At 43.1% G+C, this 24169-nt stretch overlaps 1 protein-coding gene across 9 annotated transcripts in view; it reads left to right on the plus strand.

Annotated features, from left to right (window-relative positions):
• The window catches only part of LOC122930680 (gastrula zinc finger protein XlCGF26.1-like), a 63408-nt gene that overhangs the window by 14264 nt on the left and 24975 nt on the right, over nt 1-24169 (plus strand). For 8 of the 9 annotated variants that reach the window (XM_044284222.1, XM_044284228.1, XM_044284223.1 and 5 more), the window contains one exon: nt 9513-11317. The exons of the other annotated variant lie outside the window; for it this stretch is intronic. In XM_044284222.1, the coding sequence (XP_044140157.1) occupies nt 9513-11002 (1490 nt within the window). In that variant the 3' untranslated portion in view covers nt 11003-11317. Of the gene's footprint in view, nt 1-9512; nt 11318-24169 lie in introns of those variants that run through there. 9 annotated transcript variants of the gene reach the window in all.

Genomic DNA, 24169 nt, shown 5'->3' on the forward strand with positions numbered 1-24169 from the left:
AGGACTTTTGGGTCTCTAACAAGTTTTAGCAATTTAGTGCAGGATGCTCTAAAAATATATATTGCTGCCACACACAATAGTCCTTAAAAGGAAGTTTGGGTCTATAACAAGTATAAAAACTAAAATATTGCTATTTCACTCCCTACACTATCTCTCCCTTCTGCTCTCCAGCTCTCCCTGACTAATACTGAGCCGAACACGTTCCAGCCAGCCAATCACTGTAATGCCAGCAGCCAACATGGCTACGGCATTACAGTGAATGGCAGTACTTATCTGCACGTTCATTTGCTGCGTAGCAGCCAACATGCGGGGAGGAGACTCAAGCACAAGCAGTTTTTTCGGCTGAACACCTCGATGTGCCGAGCATCGCGATGCTTGAGCCAAACTAGTGTTCGGCTGAGCATGCTCTCCCAACACTAGTAGTAACAGTGGCATTTGGGGAAAATATAGAGAAGGAAATCAGGAGGGGGCCATGGTGACAAATTACAATCTGATAAAAATGAGGGGAGGGTGAGGACTATGACGATGATTGTGTGTTGGACAGTACCTGGAAGCTGGATTGGGTGCTGAGGAGAAGGTGACATCAGAGGAAGAGAGCGGTGGCCACAGTGGCTATAAGGAGCAGAGGCAACATACAGCCAACACCTCCCGAAAAAAAAAAAAAAAAGAACAGGCAGGGACAGATCTGCTTCTATTGCAACCAGCTCAGGAACTGATGATACTGCCGATACTGTGGGCACAGGCTCAAAATGTGCCAGACCTAAGCCAAGCTTGGTTGCCTCTAACTCTATGCGGGCAATTTCCATATCGTCTTCTTTGTGGCAGCTAGTCTGCATCCCCAAACAGTACAGTGTCCTTGTTATCATCCTCAGCTGCTCTTTCTCCTGCCCAGACTCCTCAACATCCTCTTTGTCCTCAACTCCATCTTGAGACATCCATAACAAAATGAGAAATTAGCAAACTATTCTCAACCATCAATTAGCTTGTTTGTAAGTTGCTGGTGGTGCAGTTGCTACCATACCATTTAGTTGTGGTAATGGTGGCGCAATAAATTCTGTTGTATGATATCCATACTTTTGCCCAGCTTTTTTTTTTTTCACTGCGCAGAAAGGTGCATGCCACGGTGGACACCTGGGGCAGCTGTTAATGGCAGGATCAGTATGTCTTTCATGACCCGGGTCATGTTTTTTGCGACAGCGGTGAGGTAGCACTGCATGAGTAAGTTCAGGTCCTATTAATAGCTCCACATTTGTGTTCTGGTTCCCACAACAGGTGCTTATCCTCTTCTATCACATCCTTCTCTATGACTGTCTCCTTGTCACTCCAGCTTGGCACAGGGGTCAGGGACAATGGCTGGAACATCATGGCCACACTGCATTTGGGGCAAATAACACATGCTCCCTTCATGGCACACATGATAAATCTAGCCATGCAACGCTTTTTGAAAAAGAACAGTGGCTTGCAGTTGGACTGGCCATGTCTAGCAGACTGTCCTCACGTTTCAGCCATTCTCATATGGCGAGGAACACCCTCCTGGACTTGCAGCAACAGAACAGTCTGCCATTGCACTGCTTGATCTGCGACTTGCTCGAATTTCACCTTGCAAGCAGTGAATAATTTTGTCATGCACTCAGCAGGGAGCATGAGATGTTTTGAAGTCAAGCAGTGGAAACTAATCAGAGATGCATATTGCATACTCAGGCCCTTGATAGTTATCTTAGACCAGATGCTCAAGCTGAAGGGACAGCGGAAGAAGAAAAACGTACACATCTTGCTGGCTTCCCTGTAGCTGTTGGGGACGCACATGGAGAAAGTGGCTTGTGAAAGAGGATGATGATGATGACAACACTAGCCATGACGACCAATCATCATTGGTTTCAGGCATGCTGATGAGTAATCTACCTCCCATTATCTCGGTTACCACAAGAAGCAGAAGCCAAAGCAGCAGCCAGTTCAGTATCATCAACATGATGAAGCAATTTTTTTCATCTGCCATGCCAGACTGACACAAATTAGCAAGCTGAGCCATACCGACTCAATAGGTAGGTTCAGTGCTACCTGGTGTCACGGTGCCTCAGGTGACTGGTGTCAGGAGATCAGGGAGACTGGCTGAGCATGGAGGAATCTAACAGCCTCCTTGATTCAGTGTTAATAGGGTTAATGACTACTTCCCTTTTCTCAGCTGTTGCTCAGTGGTCATCACTTCTACCCTTTATAGTCTGACCCCACCCTTCTGACTATGCGGTAGATAGCTTCATTTGGGTTTGGCTGAGCTGGTGTAAGGTCGTCTTTGGTGTTCCTTTTCGTCAATCTCTACAGAAGTTAAGTGTCGCGTTTGTTATATTACCTGTTGTTGTATCTGGGCATGAGACAGAGACTTCCAGAGTCGTCCATCTGGGAAGAAATGGGTTGTCTCTGGTCCTAACCTTATTCCAGGGCCTTATAGGGAAATAAGGGCCTAGGTTTCCTGCATATGAATATTCCTACCAATGTCTATTCATATTGATAGGTAGTCAGGGCCCGGATTGGGGTTGTCTATGAGGTGACCTGTTTCTTCCCTAGTTTCCAGGCCCAGTTACTGTTCCCCTTCCCTCCTGTGTTCAGTGTGGAGTTTCCCCTCCACACTGATCGTGACATTATCTACTGCCATAAAAACCGCCATTTCGTTCAGGTAAGTGCAGCTATGGATCCTATGTCTGCACTGGTCAAACAGCTGCAGGGACTGTCATTGGAGGTAGCTGACCTCCGTGCGACAGTCTTACGGATTCAGAGACCACAGGCAGCTGGTTCTGATGGTGGGTACCAGGCCTGCCCTGAACCTAAGGTTACCCTCCTGGACAAATTTTCTGGGGGTAGTGACAATTTCATTCGGTTCAGGGAATTGTGTAAGTTGTACTTTAAGCTGCGTCCATACTCTTCTGGTGATGAGTGTTGTGTAGGTATAAACATTTCTTTGCTTAAGGATGATGCACAGTCATGGGCTTTTTCTCTGCCGGCCGGATCACCGCCCCTCCAGTCGATGGATGAATTTTTTAGAGCCTTGGGTCTTATTTTTAATGACCCGGATCAGATCTCTCAGGCTGAGACCAAGTTACGTGGTTCACCGCAGGGAGAGCACTCTGCGGAAATCTATTGCTCTGAATTTAGGAGATGGGCTATGGATTCGGAGTGGAATGATCCTGCTCTCCGTAGCCTATTCTTTCAGGGTCTATCTGAGATGCTGCAGGACGCGTTGGCCTTTCATGAAAAACCTGAGTCATTGGAAGCAGCCATGTCCCTTGCTGTACGTCTGGATAGATGCCTGAGGGGAAGATCTAAGGGTCCTCAGCCTCAGGACGCACTGTCAAATATTGTGGCGGCTTCCTTTGACACTTATGGCAAAGAGACACCTGTGGTTATGCCTTTCTGAAGAGCCTATGCAGTTGGGGGGAGCTACTCCAGGGACTGCTGGTAAGAGCTCTGGTCATATGAAAGGAGTCTGTTTTTGTTGTGGAAAAAAGGGGAGATTTAGTGAATATTTGTCTGTACATTCAGCGTCAAGGTGTAAATGCTTAATCCCCAAATTACTATTGGTGGTGTGGGTGGAGAGCAAGAAAACTTACTTTTGTCATTTATTGGTAGTACCCGATTTCTCCTGTCTGCCGAGGTGGCGCTAGAGTCCCAAACTGTGGAAATCGAGGTATTTATCGACAGTGGGGCTGGGGTTAACCTGATTGATGGACAGTTTGTTCATATTCAAGGGTTGACTACTAGTGCACTAGAGAAAAGCATTTCTGTATTTGCAATTGATTCCGCACCTCTTACCCAAAAATGCCTGTCGCAGGTGGTAAATGACATACATTTAAGAGTTACCCCTGCATCAGGAGTATGATTGTCCCGTCAATCTTTTTCCTGGAGCTAAACTGCCCAAATCTTGGTTGTATAGTCTTTTGGAGCCCGAAAGAAAGGCTATGCAAGAGTGTACATGCACTGAAACCTAAGCCCTGATGCAACTGACACAAACCCTCAGCTAGGGAACAGGCGATAAGACAACCGGTTCCTTGCCTAAGATGAAGGAACCAGTGTCTTCCTAAGACCTAGCCAGGAAATACAGCAAAAGGGAAGAATGGAGGACTTATCTCAAGATGAACTGGGAGCAGGAGATCAACCAAGAACCAGCAGAGAAGAAACTATAAACCGCAAGGACTATAGTGAGAGGCGGAGATAAATAGCATCACTAACTAACTAATGAGCAGAACCTGTGAGGAGGTGGGATCCTGCCGAACACCACAACAAAGCAATATGTCAGATAGGCTCACGGTGCCGCAAGTCTGACAGATCTTCTCAGATCACTCACAGGGCAGGGCATGACAGTCATTTTGAGAATCTGTTAATGCCTTTTGGGTTAACCATTACTCCAGCAGTTTTTCAACACTTTATTAATGACATCTTTAATCATCTGGTGGGGATATTTGTTGTGGTATATCTGGATGACATACTAATTTATTCTCCAGACATGGAGACTCATCAGGATCATGTGAGACAGGTGTTACAGATCCTAAGAGAGAATAAATTATATGCGAAGATGGAAAAATGTGTTTTTACTGTTCAGGAAGTGCAATTCCTGGGTCACCTGCTCTCATCCTCAGGTTTTCGTATGGATCCCGAGAAAGTCTGTGTGGTGTTGGACTGGGATTGACCCGAAAATCTGAAAGCACTAATGTGGTTTTTGGCATTCACCAACTACTACCGTAAATTAATCTTGAACTAGTCAATTGTGGCTAAACCTTTAACAGACATGACTAGGAAGGGGGTCGATTTCTCTGTTTGGTCTGAGGCGGCATTACAAGCCTTTTCTGCTGTGAAGGAATGTTTTGCTTCAGCCCCTATTCTGGTGCAACCGGACGTGACACAGCCATTCATTGTAGAGGTTGACGCATCTGATGTAGGGCTGGGAGCAGTTTTGTCGCAAGGTCCTTCACCTAGTAAATGGCGCCCATGTGCTTTTTTCTATAAAAAACTTTCGACTGCTGAAAGAAATTATGATGTGGGTAATAGGGATTTGCTGGCCATTAAGTTGGCTTTTGAAGAATGGCGCCATTGGTTGGAAGGAGCAATTCATCCTATTACAGTAACTACTGATCACAAAAATCTGGCTTACCTTGAGTCGGCTAAACAACTGAGTCCAAGGCAGACCAGATGGTCGCTGTTTTTCACCAGATTTAACTTCATTGTCACCTACCGCCCTGGGGTTAAGAACGTCAAGGCGGATGCTTTGTCGTACAGCTTTCCTGGAGGGGGGGGGGGGGTGATTCTGAAGATCTTAGTCCTATATTGTCTAAAGGGGTAGTTATATCTGCCCTATATCCTGATCTTGAGGCTAAGGTGTTGGAGGCTCAAGAGGATGCACCGGACTCTTGTCCTCCAGGGAAATTGTTTGTTCCTTCAGACTTACGTCACAAGGTATTTGAGGAACATCACTGTACAGTCTTGGCTGGACACCCTGGGAGTAGATCCACTGTCTATATCATCTTGTGCAGATTTTGGTGGCTGGGGCTGTGTAAGTGTGTTGAGAACTATGTGTCAGTCTGTTGTACCTGTGCTCGTGCTAAGGTGACACATATTCGGCCTTCTGTATCTCTTCTTCCGTTACTCATCCCGTCCAGACCTTGGACGCATTTGTCCATGGACTTTATCACGGATTTACCGAATTCTTCAGGAAAAAACTTGATCCTGGTGGTAGTTGATCGGTTTAGCAAAATGGTGCATTTTTTAGCATTGCCTGCTCTACCTAATGCCAAAACTCTTGCACAGGTGTTTGTCGATAACATTGTGAAACTACATGGCATTCCCTCTGATGTGGTGTCTGATTGGGGGGACTCGACTGGGGGTACAATTGTCCTTTTCTTCGGCTTTTCATCCTCAGTCGAACGGACAGACGGAGCATACCAATCAGAATCTGGAGATTTACTTGAGATGTTTTGTTTCGGAGAACCAGGAGGAGTTTGCCATTAATAACCATATACATGAGACCACTGATAAGTCGCCGTTTTTGGGGGCATATGGATTCTACCCACAGTTTGGCACATTTTCTAGTTCTCAAACTTCCAGAATTCCGGAGTAGTGTTGAGCGCGAATATTTGAATAATAAATTTTAATCGCGAATATCGGCACTTCGAGAATTTGCGAATATTTAGAATATAGTGCTATGTATTCGTAATGATGAATATGCGTAATTTTTTTTCCATATGAACACATTATTCCTCCCTGCTTCTTGCTTGTGGGCTAATGATGTCATTGGCTAACGAGCAAGAAGGAATCATGTGTTCACTTCAAATTGAAAAAAAGTGATGAATATTCTAAAAAACAAATATATAGCACTATATTGAATATAGTGCTATATATTAGTTTTTTAGAATATTTGTAATTTTTTTTCCATCTGAAGTCATGAATTATGACTTCAGATGGAAAAAATAACTTCCAGCAGGCCACCTTGGTTTACATCTTACACCTCCATACAGCCAGCCAGGAACCCAACTAATGGAGCAGGAAAAAACTCTCTGCAGAGAATCTAAGCCATTCACCACTTCAATCAAATTATCAGACATATTGGAACCAGTGATTCATAAGGAATTATGAATCGCCCGTCCATCACAGGCATAAACCAGATACATATTTGTGTCCCTGTGGCCATGATGAACAGGCCCGTGGTCATAGTTTGGTGGTGGGATGCCAGGGGAGGGAGATATACATATCTCCCCACAGAAACCAAATAATGGTACCATGCTTGGACTCTACTGGTAGCCAGAACCCAGGCGGATCCATTGGTCCCAGAACCACCTCCCTGCGACATTCTGGTCTGGAGCCATGAGCCCTAATTGGTTTTGTGGCTCATTTGCTGCCAGGCCCAGAAGAGTGGGAGTGGACTCCTTTCAGAGGCCTGGAGGGGAGGGGCCGGCTACAGATCAAAAGGCTTGTGCCCGCGAGCAGGCGTGTCTTTTCTCTGAAGGGGGGTCACATGTGTTTAGAGGGACCTGCAACCTGCTGACATCACTGCCTCCCATGTGACTACAGCTAAGAACTCCTCACAACACAAAGTACTGATATACCTGATAAACTGACCTTTTTGTTCTACTTAACCCTGTTGTACCACGCCATCTCTATTTACCACTCAGACCACAATATACACTGCCTGTCCCAAAAAAAAAAAAAAGGTCACACACCAATATTTCGTTGGACCGCCTTTAGCTTTGATTACAGCACACATTCACTGTGGCATTGTTTCGATAAGCTTCTGCAATATCACAAGATTTATTTCCATCCAGTGTTGCATTTTTCACCAAGATCTTGTATTAATGATGGTAGAGTCTGACTGCTGCGCAAAGCCTTCTCCAGCACATCCCAAAAATTCTCAATGGGGCTAAGGTCTGGACTATGTGGTGGCCAATCCATGTGTGAAAATGATGTCTCATGCTCCCTGAACCACTCTTTCACAATTTGAGCCCGATGAATCCTGGCATTGTCATCTTGGAATATGCCCGTGCCATGAGGGAAGAAAAAATCCATTGCTGGGATAACCTGGTCATTCAGTATGTTCAGGTAGTCAGCTGACCTTATTCTTGGAGCACATACTGTTGCTGAACCTAGACCTGACCAACTGCAGCAACCCCAGATCATAGCACTGCCCCCACAGGCTTGTACATTAAGCACTAGGCATGATGGGTGCATCATTTCATCTGCCTCTCTTTTTACCCTGATGCACCCATCACTCTGGAACAGGGTAAATCTGGACTCATCAGACCTTCTTCCATTGCTCCAGAGTCCAATCTTTATGCTCCCTAGCAAATTGAAGCCTTTTTTTCTGGTTTGCCTCACTGATTAGTGCTTTTCTTACGACTACACAGCTGTTCAGTCCCAATCCCTTGAGTTCCCTTCACATTGTGCATGTGGAAATGCTTTTACTTTCACTATTAAACATAGCCCTGAGTTCTACTGTTGTTTTTCTTCGATTTTATGTCACCAAACGTTTTAGTGATCGGCGATCACGATCATTCAGGATTTTTTCCCCGCCACATTTCTTCCTCGAATACGATGGGTCCCCACTATCCTTCCAGTTTTTAATAATGTGTTGGCCAGTTCTTAACCAAATTTTAGTAGTTTCTGCAATCTCCTTAGATGTTTTCTCTGCTTGATGCATGCCAATGATTTGACCCTTCTCAAACAGACTAACATCTTTCCCACGACCACGAGATGTGTCTTTCGACAAGGTTGTGTGAGAAATGAGAAGCAACTCATTGCATTAGTTGGGGTTAAATAACTTATTGCCAGCTGAAAGATAATCGCCCATGCAGTAATTATCCAATAGGAGGCTCATAACTATTTGCTTAGTTAAATCCAGGTGGCGACTATTTTATTTGGACAGGCAGTGTATTTTCTGTGTATATTGTGTTATGTCTAGTGAGCTCTTAAGGCAATTTAAATATATAATTTAATCTTGTGCTGTTTTGGTATCTCGATCACGAATCCCCACATCCGTGTTTCGGCCTAGTTATAAGCTATAGTGGGTTGGTTTCTCACCCTATATAATCCCGTTAGAGGACCGGGCTTATATCAAACAAGAAGCTGGTGGCAGTCTACTCAGCCTGAAGAAGCACTGTTTCACTGGGGCAGTAAAAAGGATCCCTCAGCTTGTTGCCCGTGTGGACAGGAGGAGTCTGTGAACACTGTACCAAGCTGACCTTACCTTCTCCTCAGGGACGGCATAACGTCACGCCTTGGTAACCAGTGACTATACCGTATCCCACTGGCTCTATATATTTGATGTCCGGCGGCAGCGAGGTTCGGTATTCGTCACAGCCACTATTACAATACCCTTTCCACTTCCACAATGTACTTCTGTAGCTCTTATTAAATGGCAGAATTTATCCAGACTCATTCAGAATAAGCCATTGTTTCTTTTGACATTTAAGACTTGTATGTATAAATACAAGCAGGCATTCTACCCCTATTATCGCATAATTTTTAGATGCTTGTGCAAAACAAGCCACTGTTTCTTATTACATTAATGTGTATGTATAAACAGAGTTGGGGATCTGCCCCTGTTAAGGCATCATTTTTGGAAGCTTGGTCCCAAAAACCTACAGTTTATTTCCCATAATGCTATGGGTGTTCAAACATTATCTGCATAAGTGTCTGCCACTCCATTCTCAGTTAGATCCCCACCGGTCAGGCACTTATTTCCTACCGTGTGGATGCGGGATATATTGATGTAAAAGGACAATATTATGCTGCCAACACATCTCATGTTTCCAATGGCAACAAATGTGTGCTTGCTCATATGTTATCTGATTGTTGGGATGTTCAGAAGAGCGATGATCTCCTGAATGATTGTACCTACATCTATTTGTTCCTCATCATCAGCCTTTGTAAAAGGCTTGTTGACTTAACATTGATACATATATGTATTCATTGTATGGATTTATCACATAGACATGATAAAATATTAAAACTTATTTATGTTTTTGTTTTTCCAGGTAAAAACTGCAAGAGAAACTCTCGTGACTATATTTTGTATGAAGTAGATGACAATCAATCACAAACTGGCAAAACTAGAATTATAGATAGACAGTTTGACAGTTTTGCAAGTTCCGAAAGTGGAAAGCATTTTAAAGAAAAATTTAGCCATTCCATGCATGAGGGAATTTGGATTAATGAAAGGCGGTTTACATGTACTGAATGTGGGAAATCTTTTACTCAGAAATCAACTCTTGTGGCACATCAGAGAATTCACACAGGGGAGAAACCGTTTCCATGTTCGGAATGTGGAAAGTGTTTTACTAGGAAATCCTATCTTGTTGGACACCAGAAAACTCACACAGGAGAGAAGGAAGCTTCGTGTTCAGAATGTGGGAAATGTTTTCGGAGTAAATCAAGTCTTTCAAAGCATCTAAGAACTCACACAGGGGAGAAGCCATTTTCATGTTTAGAATGTGGGAAATGCTTTACTAGTAAATCCTATCTTGTTGAACATCATAAAATTCACACAGGGGAGAAGGAAGCTTCATGTTCAGAATGTGGGAAATGTTTTACTAGGAAGTCCTATCTTGTTAGACATCAGAGAATTCACACAGGAGAGAAGCCAAATTCATGCTTAAAGTGTGGGAAATGTTTTAACCAGAAATCAACTCTTTTGAAACATCTAAGAATTCACACAAAGGAGAGGCCATTTTCATGTTCAGAATGTGGGAAACGTTTTCGCTATAAAGCAGATCTCATGAAACACCTAAGAATTCATACCGGGCAGAAGCCAAATTCCTGTTCAGAATGTGGGAAATGTTTTAATAACAAATCAAGTCTTATAGAGCATTTGAGAACACACACAGGAGAGAAACCATATTCATGTCCTGAATGTGGGAAATGTGTTAACCATAAATCAGATCTTGTGAAACATCTGAGAACTCACACAGGAGAGAAGCCTTTTTCATGTACTGAATGCGGGCAATGTTTTAGTCAGAAATCGAGTCTTGTAAAACATCAGAGAATTCACACAGGGGAGAAGCCATATTCATGTTCGGAATGTGGGAAAAGTTTTAGTCTCAGTTCAAGTCTTGTGAAACATATGAGAATTCACACAGGGGAGAAGCCATATTCGTGTACAGTGTGTGGTAAATGTTTTACCTATAAAGCAGATGTTGTAAAACATCTTAGAACTCACACGGAGCAGAAGCCAAATTCATGTTCAGAATGTGGGAAATGTTTTAGTAACAAATCAAGTCTTGCAGAGCATCTAAGAATTCACACAGGGGAGATGCCATATTCATGTCCTGAATGTGGGAAATGTTTTATCCATAAATCAGATCTTATGAAACACCTGAGAACTCACACAGGGGAGAAACCATTTTCATGCACAGAATGCGGGCAAAGTTTTAGCCAGAAATCAAGTCTTGTAAAACATCAGATAATTCATACAGGGGAGCATGTTCAGAATGTGGGAAGTATTTTAGTGTCCGATCAAGTCTTGTGAAACATAAGAGAAACCCACAAAGGGAAGATGTCGCTGTTGTGTACGGTATGTAGGAAGTTTTATAACTATAAAAGAAGTCTTTTGGTTTTATTCAGAAAACATGTTTTGGAACATCTGAGAACACACAGAAGAGAAGCCAAATTCATGTGCAATAAGTGGGAAATCTTTTAGTCAAAAATTAAGTCTTGTTAACCTTTCCGGCCCTGGGTAATTTTCCATATTCGTGTTTTCGTTTTAACTCCCTCACTTCTAGGAGCCATAACATTTGCTTATTTTTCTGTTCACATAGCAGTAAAGAGGGTTTGGTTTTTGCAAGAGAAGTTGTACTTTCTAATTTCAACATTTAATATTGCATTTCTACTATAGTTTTATGGGTTTTGTTTTTATGGCATTTCCTGTGTGGTAAAACTCACATGTTACCATAATTTTTTGGGTCAGTATGATTACAATCATACCACATTTATAACCTCAGCTTTTTTTTGTCCAACCGATTCTCTGAATATTTGCCGGCTTGCATCCGGATCTCCACAGGTCCCCATTATAGTTAAAAGGGTTGTCCGGGTTCAGACCTGAACCCCGATATATATACCTTTTTCAACCAGGCAGCACCCCTTATATGAGCATCAGAGCATTTCAGGCGATTCAGCGCAGGGCAAGGGCTTTTTCATTAGATCCAGTGACATACCAGGTCTCTGATAGGCGGAGGCTGTCACCGGAAAAATGGGTGGGCTTTAGCGTTGCCCTAGCTTGTAAAACGAGCTAAGGCAGAGCTAAAGTGCACCCATTAGTGCCACTGATGTCACTGGCAACATTGCTAGGCAGAAGCCTCCACCCAGCAGTGTGAAAATATAAACAAGCAGTCCTTGAAATGCTCCGATGCTTATATCAGAGTGGCTGACTGAGTGAAATAGGGGATATGTCCGGGTTCAGCTCTAAACTCGAGCAACCCCTTTAATGGGACTGGCTGGCATTCATGTAGCGTCCAGCAATGCCCGATCCAGAGAGCACCAGCAGGCTGTTCCTTACCAGAACAGCCTGCTGTTTCTCTTTAACACTAGCCATTCTCACTAGACTCACCATCCATGGTTAAGTATCTATATAAATGGAAAGAGGAGCTTAATGTTTCTCTCTCTGAGGCGAAAATGGCTTTTATGATGAACATTTCTCATGTGTTTACCTGCGCAAACACATTCAAATAAATACTTTTACATTATTGACAAGAAATTCAGATATCCTTGGTAGCTGTTGGCGATGGTCATAAAGCAGAGTGCTATCTTCTCACATATTTGGGGCCATTATCCACTCAAAAGCCTTCTGGTCTTTCATAGAGACCTTAATTAACAAAATCTGCTATTTATCTGTAGGGTTTTATTTTGCTCTATTTCTTCTGCTTTGGTACCCTAGGCTGTTGATTCCTTTGCCCTGGAGGTCACTAAAACCTAATATAGTTCAAATACGATTCAAGAAGGTGGATCAATTAAACTGTTTAAAAGAGCTGGCCCATCAGGAAACTGTCTCTCGTCCTAAATTTCTGGATATCTGAAAACAGCAGCAGGATTACAGGAAGTTCTAATTGAACATCCAAGCCATGCTGTGATTGTTTTCTAATGTGACATTGTACTTCATGCCACATTGTACTTCATAAATAGAAAATCCAGCCAGCACTCGAGTTGCTGGGATTCCTTATCTGTTCCACATTGTACTTCATGACAGTCTATATATTTCACCTTTATTTATGAAAAAATCTCAAATTTATCAAAAATTTTGAAAATTTCACAATTTTTTACATTTCCATTACTCTGCTTTTAAAACACAAAGTGATAACTTAAGTTATTCAAAACTGATTTTACAAACTTTGTTAACCCTTTAGGTATTCCACAAGAATTAAAGGAACATGGCGATGAAATTTCTAAATTTCACTTTTTTGGCTGATTTTCCATTTGAATCAATTTTTTTCTGTAACACATCAAGGGTTAACGGCTAAAAAAAAAACCCTCAATATCCATTACCCTAATTCTGCAGCTTATAGAAACACCCCATATGTGGTGGTAAACTGCTGTAAGGGCACATGGCAGGGAGCAGAAGAAGACGAGCACCATATGGTTTTTGGAAGGCAGATTTTGCTGGACTGGTTTTTAGACACCATGTCCTATTTTAAGCCCCCGATGCACCCTACAGTAGAAACTCCCAAAAAGTGACCATTTTGGAAACTATGGGATGAGGTTACAGTTTTATCGATACTATTTTGGGGTACTTATGATCTTGATCGCTGTATATCACGCTTTTTGGGAGGCAAGGTCATTTTTATTTTTTGTTTTTAACAATGTTCAGCTGACAGGTTAAATCATGTGCTATTTTTATAGAGGAGGTTGTCCTGACGATATCAAGTATGTCTACTTTTTTGGTTTGTTTCTTTCAGTTTTATATAATAAAGCATTTAAAAAAAAAATATGCTTTCGTGTCTCCATTTTCTGAAAGCCATATTTTTTTTATTTTTCTGCCGATTGTTGTGTTCAGGGACTTGTTTTATGCAGGAAGTGCTGATGTTTTTATTGGTACCAGTTTTGGGTACATGTGATTTTTTTTTCATTCAATATTAGACTTTTTTGGGGAAAGGTGACCAAGAAATTGGTTGTTTTGGCACAGTTTTTTTTTTTTTTTTTTATGGCATTCATCTGGGGGGGTAGGTCATGTGATATTTTTTTATAGAGCAGGTCATTACGGAGGTGGAAATACCTAAATGTATTTAAGTTTTACACAATAAAAGCATTTTTGAAACAAAAAAATGGTGTTTAGTGTCTCCATCGGGGACCCGATGGGTAATTGGTGAGTGCAGAAAGCAAGCTCCATAAAGGTATGGTTGGGGGAGTTTTGTGTGGAAGAACTTGACTACTATCTCACAGAGTAACTATCAAATTAATTTCCGTCTCTCTCACTAAAAATGTGTTCACTCCCTACTAGGACGGTTAAAATGAAAATAATAACGAAACTTTATTAGGAATAATTATTAAAATACAGCTAATCCCTCTCTTAGTATCTAGAGATAGGCATAAGGGATCAATGCTCTGGAGGACAATTTGTGTTCAACTATCCCCCAGTCTGACATCGCAGATATAGATAACACTGTTTATGGATGTGCACAGTGAGACAAAGTATCTCTCTGTGGTCAGATCACTCATTAAAGAGTTTCTGTCACCTGAAAAATGGGTATTAAGCTGGCTGACATTAGCGATGTGCTAATGTCAGCTGAACATAACAATATTAGTGCCATCTCCCTGCCTGAAGCCTTTATTGAGAAAAATGATCTTTTATAATATGCTAATTAGCCTCTAGGAGCAGGGGGCGTTGCATTCTATTGTCCATAAAAGGGGAATTGACTAGGGATTATCGATACATTGATTAGCGATGGATTATAGGTTAGACTGATGCAGAAAGTTTATTAATAAATTATCAAAGGCTGGATCATGATGCAATGGAGGGGGAGAAGAAAAATGACAGATCAGAAGAATGATATCTGTCAGCATAGCATTTAACCTCCAGTAACCAATTATTAAGTCACATGGTGATGTGAATAGTCTCCAGTGGAAACATTATGATGTAATGTGGTTCCCAAAGAAACCAGTATAAAATCGGATTAACGTGTTAGGACCTAAAAGGGTTTTACAAAAAAATTGGCCACAGCACTCTATTCATAGAATGGCGAGGGTGGGTGCACGTCCGGGTTGTGTTCTAAAGCTCCACCTCCAGAACTTGTAAGTGTCACAAATATTTAGACAGCACTCCTTTGTTTGGTGATAATTAAATGATTTTATTTCATGTTATTTCAGCCGGAATAGGTGGTTTTGTCAGTTGCAACGTTTCAGGCGTAATAATCGCCCTTCATCAGGCTGACAAGACATAATGTACAGAAAGAAAAATTCATATGGTGATCATAGAAATCAAAAAATACATGATAGTATAAATAGATGCACAAATAGATGATTATACAGCTAAAAATATAACATAACATGAAAAAGAGAGAGGGGGCTCTCTGAACATTTTATATGGCAATGTTAACATCACATATGCCATACATATAGCACTGGGTGTAAATATGCTAGATACAAGAGTGCTGGTACTGTACGTGGTGTGCACTGTGGCCAACGGAAAAAAACGATTGCCCCAGAGCACAACAGTACATCCGTTGAGACATCTATAGTTGCATAGAAAAATATTTTACTTCCTGTTATGGCAGCAAGCCATATAGTTACATATAAAGGCTAGATTTGGATGGCGGGGCAGTCGGGGCGCACCGACGGCAGAGGGGCTGCCACCGGTTAGTCCCAAGCGTCACACCACTCAAAATAGGACTGAGACAACATGAATCTGTGCATAGTAGAGATAAGAGGGGAACGAACTCCTAGGAGTGCATAATAAACCTTTTAAGGGTGGAATATCAAGAGGCAGGGGAGGCTTCTGGGATACGAGGACCAGTACAGGATAACAAGTTATACTGCAAAATATTCAGGCATTAAGGCATCGGTAAAAGACTCACCACTCTGAGGACCACACTAGGTATACAGCCGGCGCTTGTTTGCATGTGGGGTGCGCTATCTTTAAGTATTCCCTGGTGTACTGTGGTAGGTGGGTGGGAGTCATGTGGTGCAGGTAGTGGGCGGGCCCAGTTGCCGGAGCGAGGCCTGGGATTCAGAGCGCATACCGACGTGTGTAAGTATGCTGGTGCGTCACTTCCGGTAATCCGACTAGTACCCGGAAGTGCCGTGCGTGTCATGGTGGTTGTAGTGTCATGTGACCTAGTCACATGATCGCACTGTCCCTGATGAAGCTAAAGGGAACGGGAGTGATATTATAGCCGTGCGCTAATTCGGGGCGGTATTGGGACACATTAACTAAGTAATGTCCCTACACAGTAGCCAGCGCTGGTAAGGGGGCGGTACTGGGACATAAGGCAATGTCCACAAAGAAATGCCTGCGTACGTTAGGGGGCGTTACTTGGGCACAAGGGCAGCGCAGTGTCCCTATAGATTACAACAGAACAAGAGGCATCCAGTATATATATCTCTATTCAGATATGCAGTGTGAGATCATGAGTGGCCAGTTATGGTGTGGCATATTGGGAAGAGTCCCAGAAAGATGCCTGCGCGTCAGATCAATAGCCGTCTGAATCAGAGGTATATGTATATATCCATTGGAGTATAAGGCATCAGGACATCCAAGTCATAAATACATATGTAACCATATAATATTAAAATACAAGGCATCGGATTGTCTACGTCAAAGATACATGTGTATCCATTAAATACAATTCATGACATACTGGGTGACAGGGAGAAAAGACTGTCACAGGTATACCCACTTGGTTGTTTATCCCGGCTACTTAGTTCCAAGTTGCATCGGGGGACGATGCCCGTGGAGCTAAGTAGACTGGGTTGGGCTGGACGAGGTAATCACTCAAGTGTCCATACAAGAACATAAAGCCAGCACAGTGTTCTGAAGGCGGGTACGAACAGTACCACGAGATAGTGGGACACAGTTGAACCACGAGATGGTAGGTCGAGGACCTGGTGGTCTTGACTACACCCTTTGGATGCTCAGCAGAGGTATCTCAGGACTGTAAAGTGTGCTTTGCGGAAGTCACCATCCGCTACTGAACAGTTCTGGTCCTGTAAGAGAAGCACATGAAACAGATATAAAATACATTATGGAGGACTAGATATACAAATGGCTTAAAAATAATCCTTGTTTAGCCCGACCGGTTGTAGGGTACTTAACCAACGGATCCAGGACATCTCTCTCTCCTGAAGCACCGCCTGGCGGTCCCCCCCTCGTCTAAGAGGAGGCTGATAGCGTGTTTATGTACCAGAAAGTGTTCGACCAGAAGGGCATCAATTTTTTTTTTTTTTGGTACGGATGTTCGATTTGTGTTGGCAGATCCGTTCTTTGATTTTTTGAATGGTCTGGCCAACATAGCCGAGGCCGCATGGGCATTTGATAAGGTATACCACGAAGTTTGTCTGACACGAGAAGTGGCCTTGGATCTTAAACGTCTTCCCTGATGTGGGGTGAGTGAAGGTGGGACGCATCTGCATTGGGCACATGAAAGGCACGGGTAAGTGCCATTGATGGGGGAACCTATGATGGTGGTCTGGATTCCGGAGCCCTTGTTGCTCCCAATGTCAGATTTGACTAGTAAATCTCTGATGTTTTTCGCTTTTTTGTAGGACATAAGTGGCACTTCTCTAAAGACATTGGGGAAATTACTGGCAAGGATGTGCCAGTGTTTATTGATGATTTTTTTGATCTCCCTGCTTTGGTGTGAAAATGTAGTAACGCATGGGATACGTTTCTGGCTGGAAGATTCTGAGCACGCCTTCGGTGTCAGGAGATTATTTCTTGAGATCTCAGCTATTTTTCGGGTATGTGAGTCTAGGATGTGGGATGGGAAGCCCCTTGCCATAAATTTAGACGACATCTCGTGGAGTCTGTGATCCAATATGGATGGGTCGGATACAATCCGTTTAACCCTCATCAGCTGGGATTGGGGTAGGGATCGAATAAGGCCTGGGGGATGGAAGCTATTGTACCTCAGTAAGCTGTTTTTGTCAGTGGGTTTGGTATATAAGTCAGTGGTGATGGCTTTGTCCCTTACCTTCAGGCAGACATCCAGAAAAGAGATCTCGGACTGGCTGGAGCTCAGAGAGAGAGAGATGCTGGAAACGCCGGTGTTGATGTCCCGATGGAAGGTTTGCACATTTTCCCGTGTACCCTGCCAAATACAGAAGATATCGTCAATATATCTAACCCAGCAATGTACGTGATCCTGAAACATTGCATGGGGGTATACGACCTTCTCCTCAAAGGAATTCATATAGATGACGGCGAACGTAGGGGCTACGTTACACCCCATCGCTGTCCCAGACATCTGTAAGTAAAATTGGTCCTCAAAAAGAAAATAATTACGCTTGAGGACGAAAGTTAGTAGGGACAGTATGAATTCCTGTTCCGCTGGAGAGAATTCTGCCTCTCTGGATAGGGCAGTCCTGACGCATTCAATGCCTGCGTCTGTGGGTATATTGGTATATAGGCTCGTTACGTCCATGGTTACCAAGTATGGATTGTTGTCCCCAAGTTGGACCATGTGGATTTTGTTTAAAAAATCCGTAGTATCCCGGATATACGACCTGCCACTCAGGGCATAAGGTCGTAATAGGTTATCCAGTAATTTGGCTGCTGCCTGAAATACGGAATCACATCCCGAGACAATCGGTCTCCCGGGGGGATTCTACTTGTCTTTGTGGACCTTGGGGAGTGTGTAGATAACTGGAATCCGAGGATATTGGGGAACCAGGTACTCAACCATTTTGTTCGTCAGGAGCCCATTGGCATGGGCATGTCCCACAATTTCAGACAGTTCAGCTAGGAACCTCGTGGTGGGATCCTGGTCCAATGGTTGATAGGTACCATGTTCTCCCAATTGCCCTAGGATCTCGTTTTTGTATTTTAAACGGTCCATAATAACTATCCCCGAGCCTTTATCGGCTGGTTTAATAATTATGTTCCTATCCTGGGCAAGTTCTTTTAATGCGCCTTTTTGGCCCCTAGATAGGTTGAATCTCACCTTTTTCGTGGTGGATTCCTTTTCCAGTTTATTCATCTAGTCTTGGACTTTGGATATGTATTTTTCGATCATCTCGTATTTCTTCGGAGGCATATATGTACTTGGAGGCTTGCATCCTCTGGTTCGTGTCTGGAACGGTGAGGTGGGTAGTGGTTGTTCGTTCATCCAAATTGGTTTTTCGATATCCGGGTATGCCTGTAGTCTGATGGCACGAAAGAAACGGGACATCTCTTTATCCTGTGTGTATGGATTGTAGAAGTTAGTGGGGACAAAGCCCAGGCCCAAGTTGAGAGCTGACATTTCGTCTGTGGAAAGGTTTCTTTTGGATAAGTTCATGGTCAGATCTTCCGAGTTACAGGGGTCTGTGTCTAGTTCCTGTACGTGGACCTGGTTCGAATCGGGTCCCGGGACTGGGAGCGGAAATTGTGTCTTCCTCTTCCTGTGTTTCTTCCCCGCCCTCCTTGTCGGCCTCTGCCTCTGTTGCGGCCAGTAGCTCTGTCTAAAAAATCGGCCTCGCTTGCACTAGAGGATCCCGACGTGAAGGGGGGTACGGTATCTGTAGTTGGGAAGTCTCTTGATACTGTGCGGTATACCTGGTTTGTATAGTAGTCTACTATGCACAGTTTCATGTTGTCTCAGTCCTATTTTGAGTGGTGTGACGCTTGGGACTAACCGGTGGCAGCCCCTCTGCCGTCAGTGCGCCCCGACTGCCCCGCCATCCAAATCTAGCCTTTATATGTAACTATATGGCTTGCTGCCATAACAGGAAGTAAAATATTTTTCTATGCAACTATAGATGTCTCAACAGATGTACTGTTGTGCTCTGGGGCAATCGTTCCCCGTTGGCCACAGTGCACACCACGTACAGTACCAGCACTCTTGTATCTAGCATATTTATACCCAGTGCTACTGTATACAATATGTATGGCATATGTGATGTTAACATTGCCATATAAAATGTTCAGAGAGCCCCCTCTCTCTTTTTCATGTTATGTTATATTTTTAGCTGTATAATCATGTATTTGTGCATCTATTTATACTATCATGTATTTTTTGATTTCTATGATCACCATATGAATTTTTCTTTCTGTATATTATGTCTTGTCAGCCTGATGAAGGGCGATTATTACGCCTGAAACGTTGCAACTGACAAAACCACCTATTCCGGCTGAAATAACATGAAATAAAATCATTTAATTATCACCAAACAAAGGAGTGCTGTCTAAATATTTGTGACACTTATAGGACCTAAAAGGGGACGTAGCCTTTAATTGATATGATGGAATAGACAAATAGGGAGGCCTGGTCTCATGGATAGGTGAAACAAGTAAAACTACTTTGTTCATTAAGACCCCTTGGTTTTTCTGCACACAAGCGAAAAATCCATTCCAGTTCTTTCCTCAAAAGTCTGTCACCACCTCTGGGTGGGTGACGGATTTGTTCTATTCCTTGTAAAACTGAGAACCTTAGGGTTCCCCTGCATGTGAGTCGATGACGTGTCTGACTATTGGGGTATCTCTCTTATTGCGGATGTCCCCCAAATGATCCTTGACAGATCACAATATGTTGGTATGAGCAGTCTGTAGCTGATGAAGTGGTGCTTCCTGCCCGAAATGCGTTGTACCATCTGCTAAACCATTAAATCAATTTTGTGTTGTCACCAAAGATTGTTTTTTTGCACCGTGGGAGTCTCTTCTTTCTATTTGTATCTATCCGCCTTCTTGGGGAAGCCAGGCATCCCTACGTGGAAGTGCGTACATCCCTGGCTTCATGACCATCTGCTTTGGGGTCCATTACACCCCTTTTAAGCCTTCAGTAGTGTTGTGCCTATTTATCGCACAACCCATTAAGGTGAGCCTCCATTTCGGAGTACTTTGTTTGTTTATTGATCTGGACTGTACTACCCTATGGTGCGCCTATTGTGTTTTTCATAGAGAAACACCGCCTGTTACGCCGAGATCACAATATGTAGCCATGTGTGATAACATATTACTAGATGGGCTATGCTATGAGATTTTACGTAACAATCCACTTGATCATTATAGTAGAAGCCTGGAGGCTATTGTGAAAGAAGTATATACTGCGCACCTTGAGAATAAAGCAGAGATGGATTTTGTAATCCCACCACATCCGGTGATGGCCTGTTTTTATAGTCTGCCTAAAATACATAAGGGATGAAATCCCCTTAAAGGTAGACCCATCGTGTCAGGGATTGGAAGCCTGACGCAGAACATCAGTATCTATGTAGACAGTGTTCTGCGTCCGTTTGTCACTGAACTTCCACCCTACACACGTAACACGATGGATGTCCTTTATAATATAAACAATGTTATCTGTGAGGAGGACACTCTATTGGCCAGTCGGGAAGTGGAAGCTCTATACAGCTCTATCCCACACACCAAGAAATTGGAAACAATACTCTATTTCCTAAGCCAGAGAGGAACACACTGCACGAAGAACAATGAGTTTGTCCTGACATTACTTGATTTCACCCTACAACATAATACCTTTCTTTTTAATGGGAGGATTTTCTGCCAGCTCAGTGGTGTGGCAATGGGTAGCCCCTGTGCCCTGACTTTTGCCAACATTTACCTGGGCTGGTGGGAAAAGGAAATTGTGTTTGCTGAGCAGTTTGAGGATTTTTCATCATGTATCCACCTAAGGTTGAGATATATTGATGATATTTTGATATTGTGAAAGGGAGATATGTTACAGTTTGACTTCTTTGTACGACAATTAAATATCAACGACATGGGACTGTACTTTACCTCCACAATTGATCACGATTCCATCACTTTTCTTGACCTAAGTATCATCAGGGGAAATGATGGACACTAGTACACCTGTACATACTAAATGGTAAAACACTCGGTAACACTGACATGGAAAAGGATCTAGGAATTTTAATAAACAGCAAACTAAGGCTACTTTCACACTAGCGTTCGTCGGTCCGCTCGTGAGCTCCGTTTGAAGGAGCTCACGAGCGGACCCGAACGCTTCCGTCCAGCCCTGATGCAGTCTGAATGGATGCGGATCCGCTCAGACTGCATCAGTCTGGCGGCGTTCAGCCTCCGCTCCGCTCGCCTCCGCACGGACAGGCGGACAGCTGAACGCTGCTTGCAGCGTTCGGGTGTCCGCCTGGCCGTGCGGAGGCGTGCGGATCCGTCCAGACTTACAATGTAAGTCAATGGGGACGGATCCGTTTAAAGATGCCACAATATGGCTCAATCTTCAGGCGGATCCGTCCCCCATTGACTTTACATTGAAAGTCTGGACGGATCCGTACGAGGCTATTTTCACACTTAGCTGTTATATGCTAAAATAATGCAGACGGATCCATTCTGAACGGAGCCTCCGTCTGCATTATTATGATCGGATCCGTTCAGAATGGATCCGCCCGAACGCTAGTGTGAAAGTAGCCTTAGCTGCAAAAACCAGTGTCAGGCAGCTGCTGCCAAGGCCAATAAGATAATGGGTTGCATCAGAAGGGGCATAGATGCCCATGATGAGAACATAGTCCTACCACTTTACAAATCATTAGTCAGACCACACATGGAGTACTGTGTACAGTTCTGGGCTCCTGTGAACAAAGCAGACATAGCAGAGCTGGAGAAGGTCCAGAGGAGGGCATCTAAAGTAATAGCTGGAATGGGGCAACTACAGTACCCTGAAAGATTATCAAAATTAGGGTTATTCACTTTAGAAAAAAGACGACTGAGGGGAGATCTAATTACTATGTATAAATATATCAGGGGTCAGTACAGAGATCTCTCCCATCATCTATTTATCCCCAGGACTGTGACTGTGACGAGGGGACATCCTCTGCGTCTGGAGGAAAGAAGGTTTGTACACAAACATAGGAGAGGATTCTTTACGGTAAGAGCAGTGAGACTATGGAACTCTCTGCCTGAGGAGGTGGTGATGGTGAGTACAATAAAGGAATTCAAGAGGGGCCTGGATGTATTTCTGGAGTGTAATATTATTACAGGCTATAGCTACTAGAGAGGGGTCGCTGATCCAGGGAGTTATTCTGATGCCTGATTGGAGTCGGGAAGGAATTTTTTATTCCCCTAAAGTGGGGAAAATTGGCTTCTACCTCACAGGGTTTTTTTTTTTTTTTTGCCTTCCTCTGGATCAACTTGCAGGATACCAGGCCGAACTGGATGGACAAATGTCTTTTTTCGGCCTTATGTACTATGTTACTAGTGATGAGCGGCAGGGGCAATATTCGAATTCGTAATATTTCGCAAATATTTCATAGAATATTCATCTTATATTTGTGAATTCGAGAATTTGCTATTATTTTCTTGATTGTGAAAATCGGCAATGTAATATTCGCGTATTGCGGGCGCAATACAGACGTGGGTCACTTTTGCTACATTTTCCAAGCTGCTAGAAGTTTCCTGAGACTGGAAAAAATGGTTGGCACGGCAGAACATTAAAAATGGCTTTATATGCAGTTACAGTGCTCCAATATATTCGCGATTGCGCTTATCGGCACTCATGAAGCGAATATTTTGGTGCAATACGTGAAACTTCACATTTTAGCAGGTCTGACTTCATATTCCTGATTGGTGCACTATGTATTGTTGTGACATCAGAGCACTATGTCTGTAGCATGTATGTATGTATGGACAGCAGAACCTAACACCCTCCACTGCAACAGCTACACTATATCAGGATATAACCTACACTGACTATCTGTATTATATATATAAGCTATCTAACTATCTATCTAATGTATTTAATGAAAAGCACAGAGCACAGCAATGTCACTGCTCTCTCTCTCAGAACTTTAAAAAACTGTAGAAAATGGCTGCTGGGGAGGTTCTTATATAGTAAGGGGTAGGCAACTTTCCTATTGGTTGCTAGGGATGTTGCTAAGCTCAGACAAAGACATTGCAGCCTTCTCATTGGCTCACAAACAAGAAGCAGGGAGGGATCATGGGTTCAGATGAAAAAAATTCAAGAATATTTGAAAATACAAATATATAGCACTATATTCTAAATATTCTCAAATTCTCGAAGTGCCAATATTCGCAATTCGAATATTCGCGCCCAACACTAATGGACACCTCATAACAAGGGTCTTCAGAAAACCAACAGCCACAAATAATCTACTACAATGGCAGAGTTGGCACCCTTGGGCATTACATAAAGGAATTCCCAAGGGACAATATCTGAGAGTAACTGCTCACATACTCTGGATTTCAAAAATGCATCGAATGATCTAAGACGAAAATTTAGATCAAGAGGATATCCGGATGCGGTCCTGAATGATGCCTATCATCATGTCCGGTGTTGCGATAGGAAAAATCTGTTGGTCCCTAAAATGAAGGACAATAAAGATGATGTTATTAGAATTATTGGGACATTTGACATTGGGCATCAGGAGGTGAGAAAGATTCTCAATCGACATTGGAGTATCCTGAAGATGGATCCGAAAATTGGTAATTCAGTCAGAGACCCCCCCCCCCCTCCATAACATTTTGAAGAGGTCAGAATTTAAAAGATCAGCTAGTCCATAGCTTTCTGAAACCTACACGGTT

Source organism: Bufo gargarizans, chromosome 3 (assembly GCF_014858855.1).
Source record: "Bufo gargarizans isolate SCDJY-AF-19 chromosome 3, ASM1485885v1, whole genome shotgun sequence".
Taxonomy (NCBI): Eukaryota; Metazoa; Chordata; class Amphibia; order Anura; family Bufonidae; genus Bufo; species Bufo gargarizans.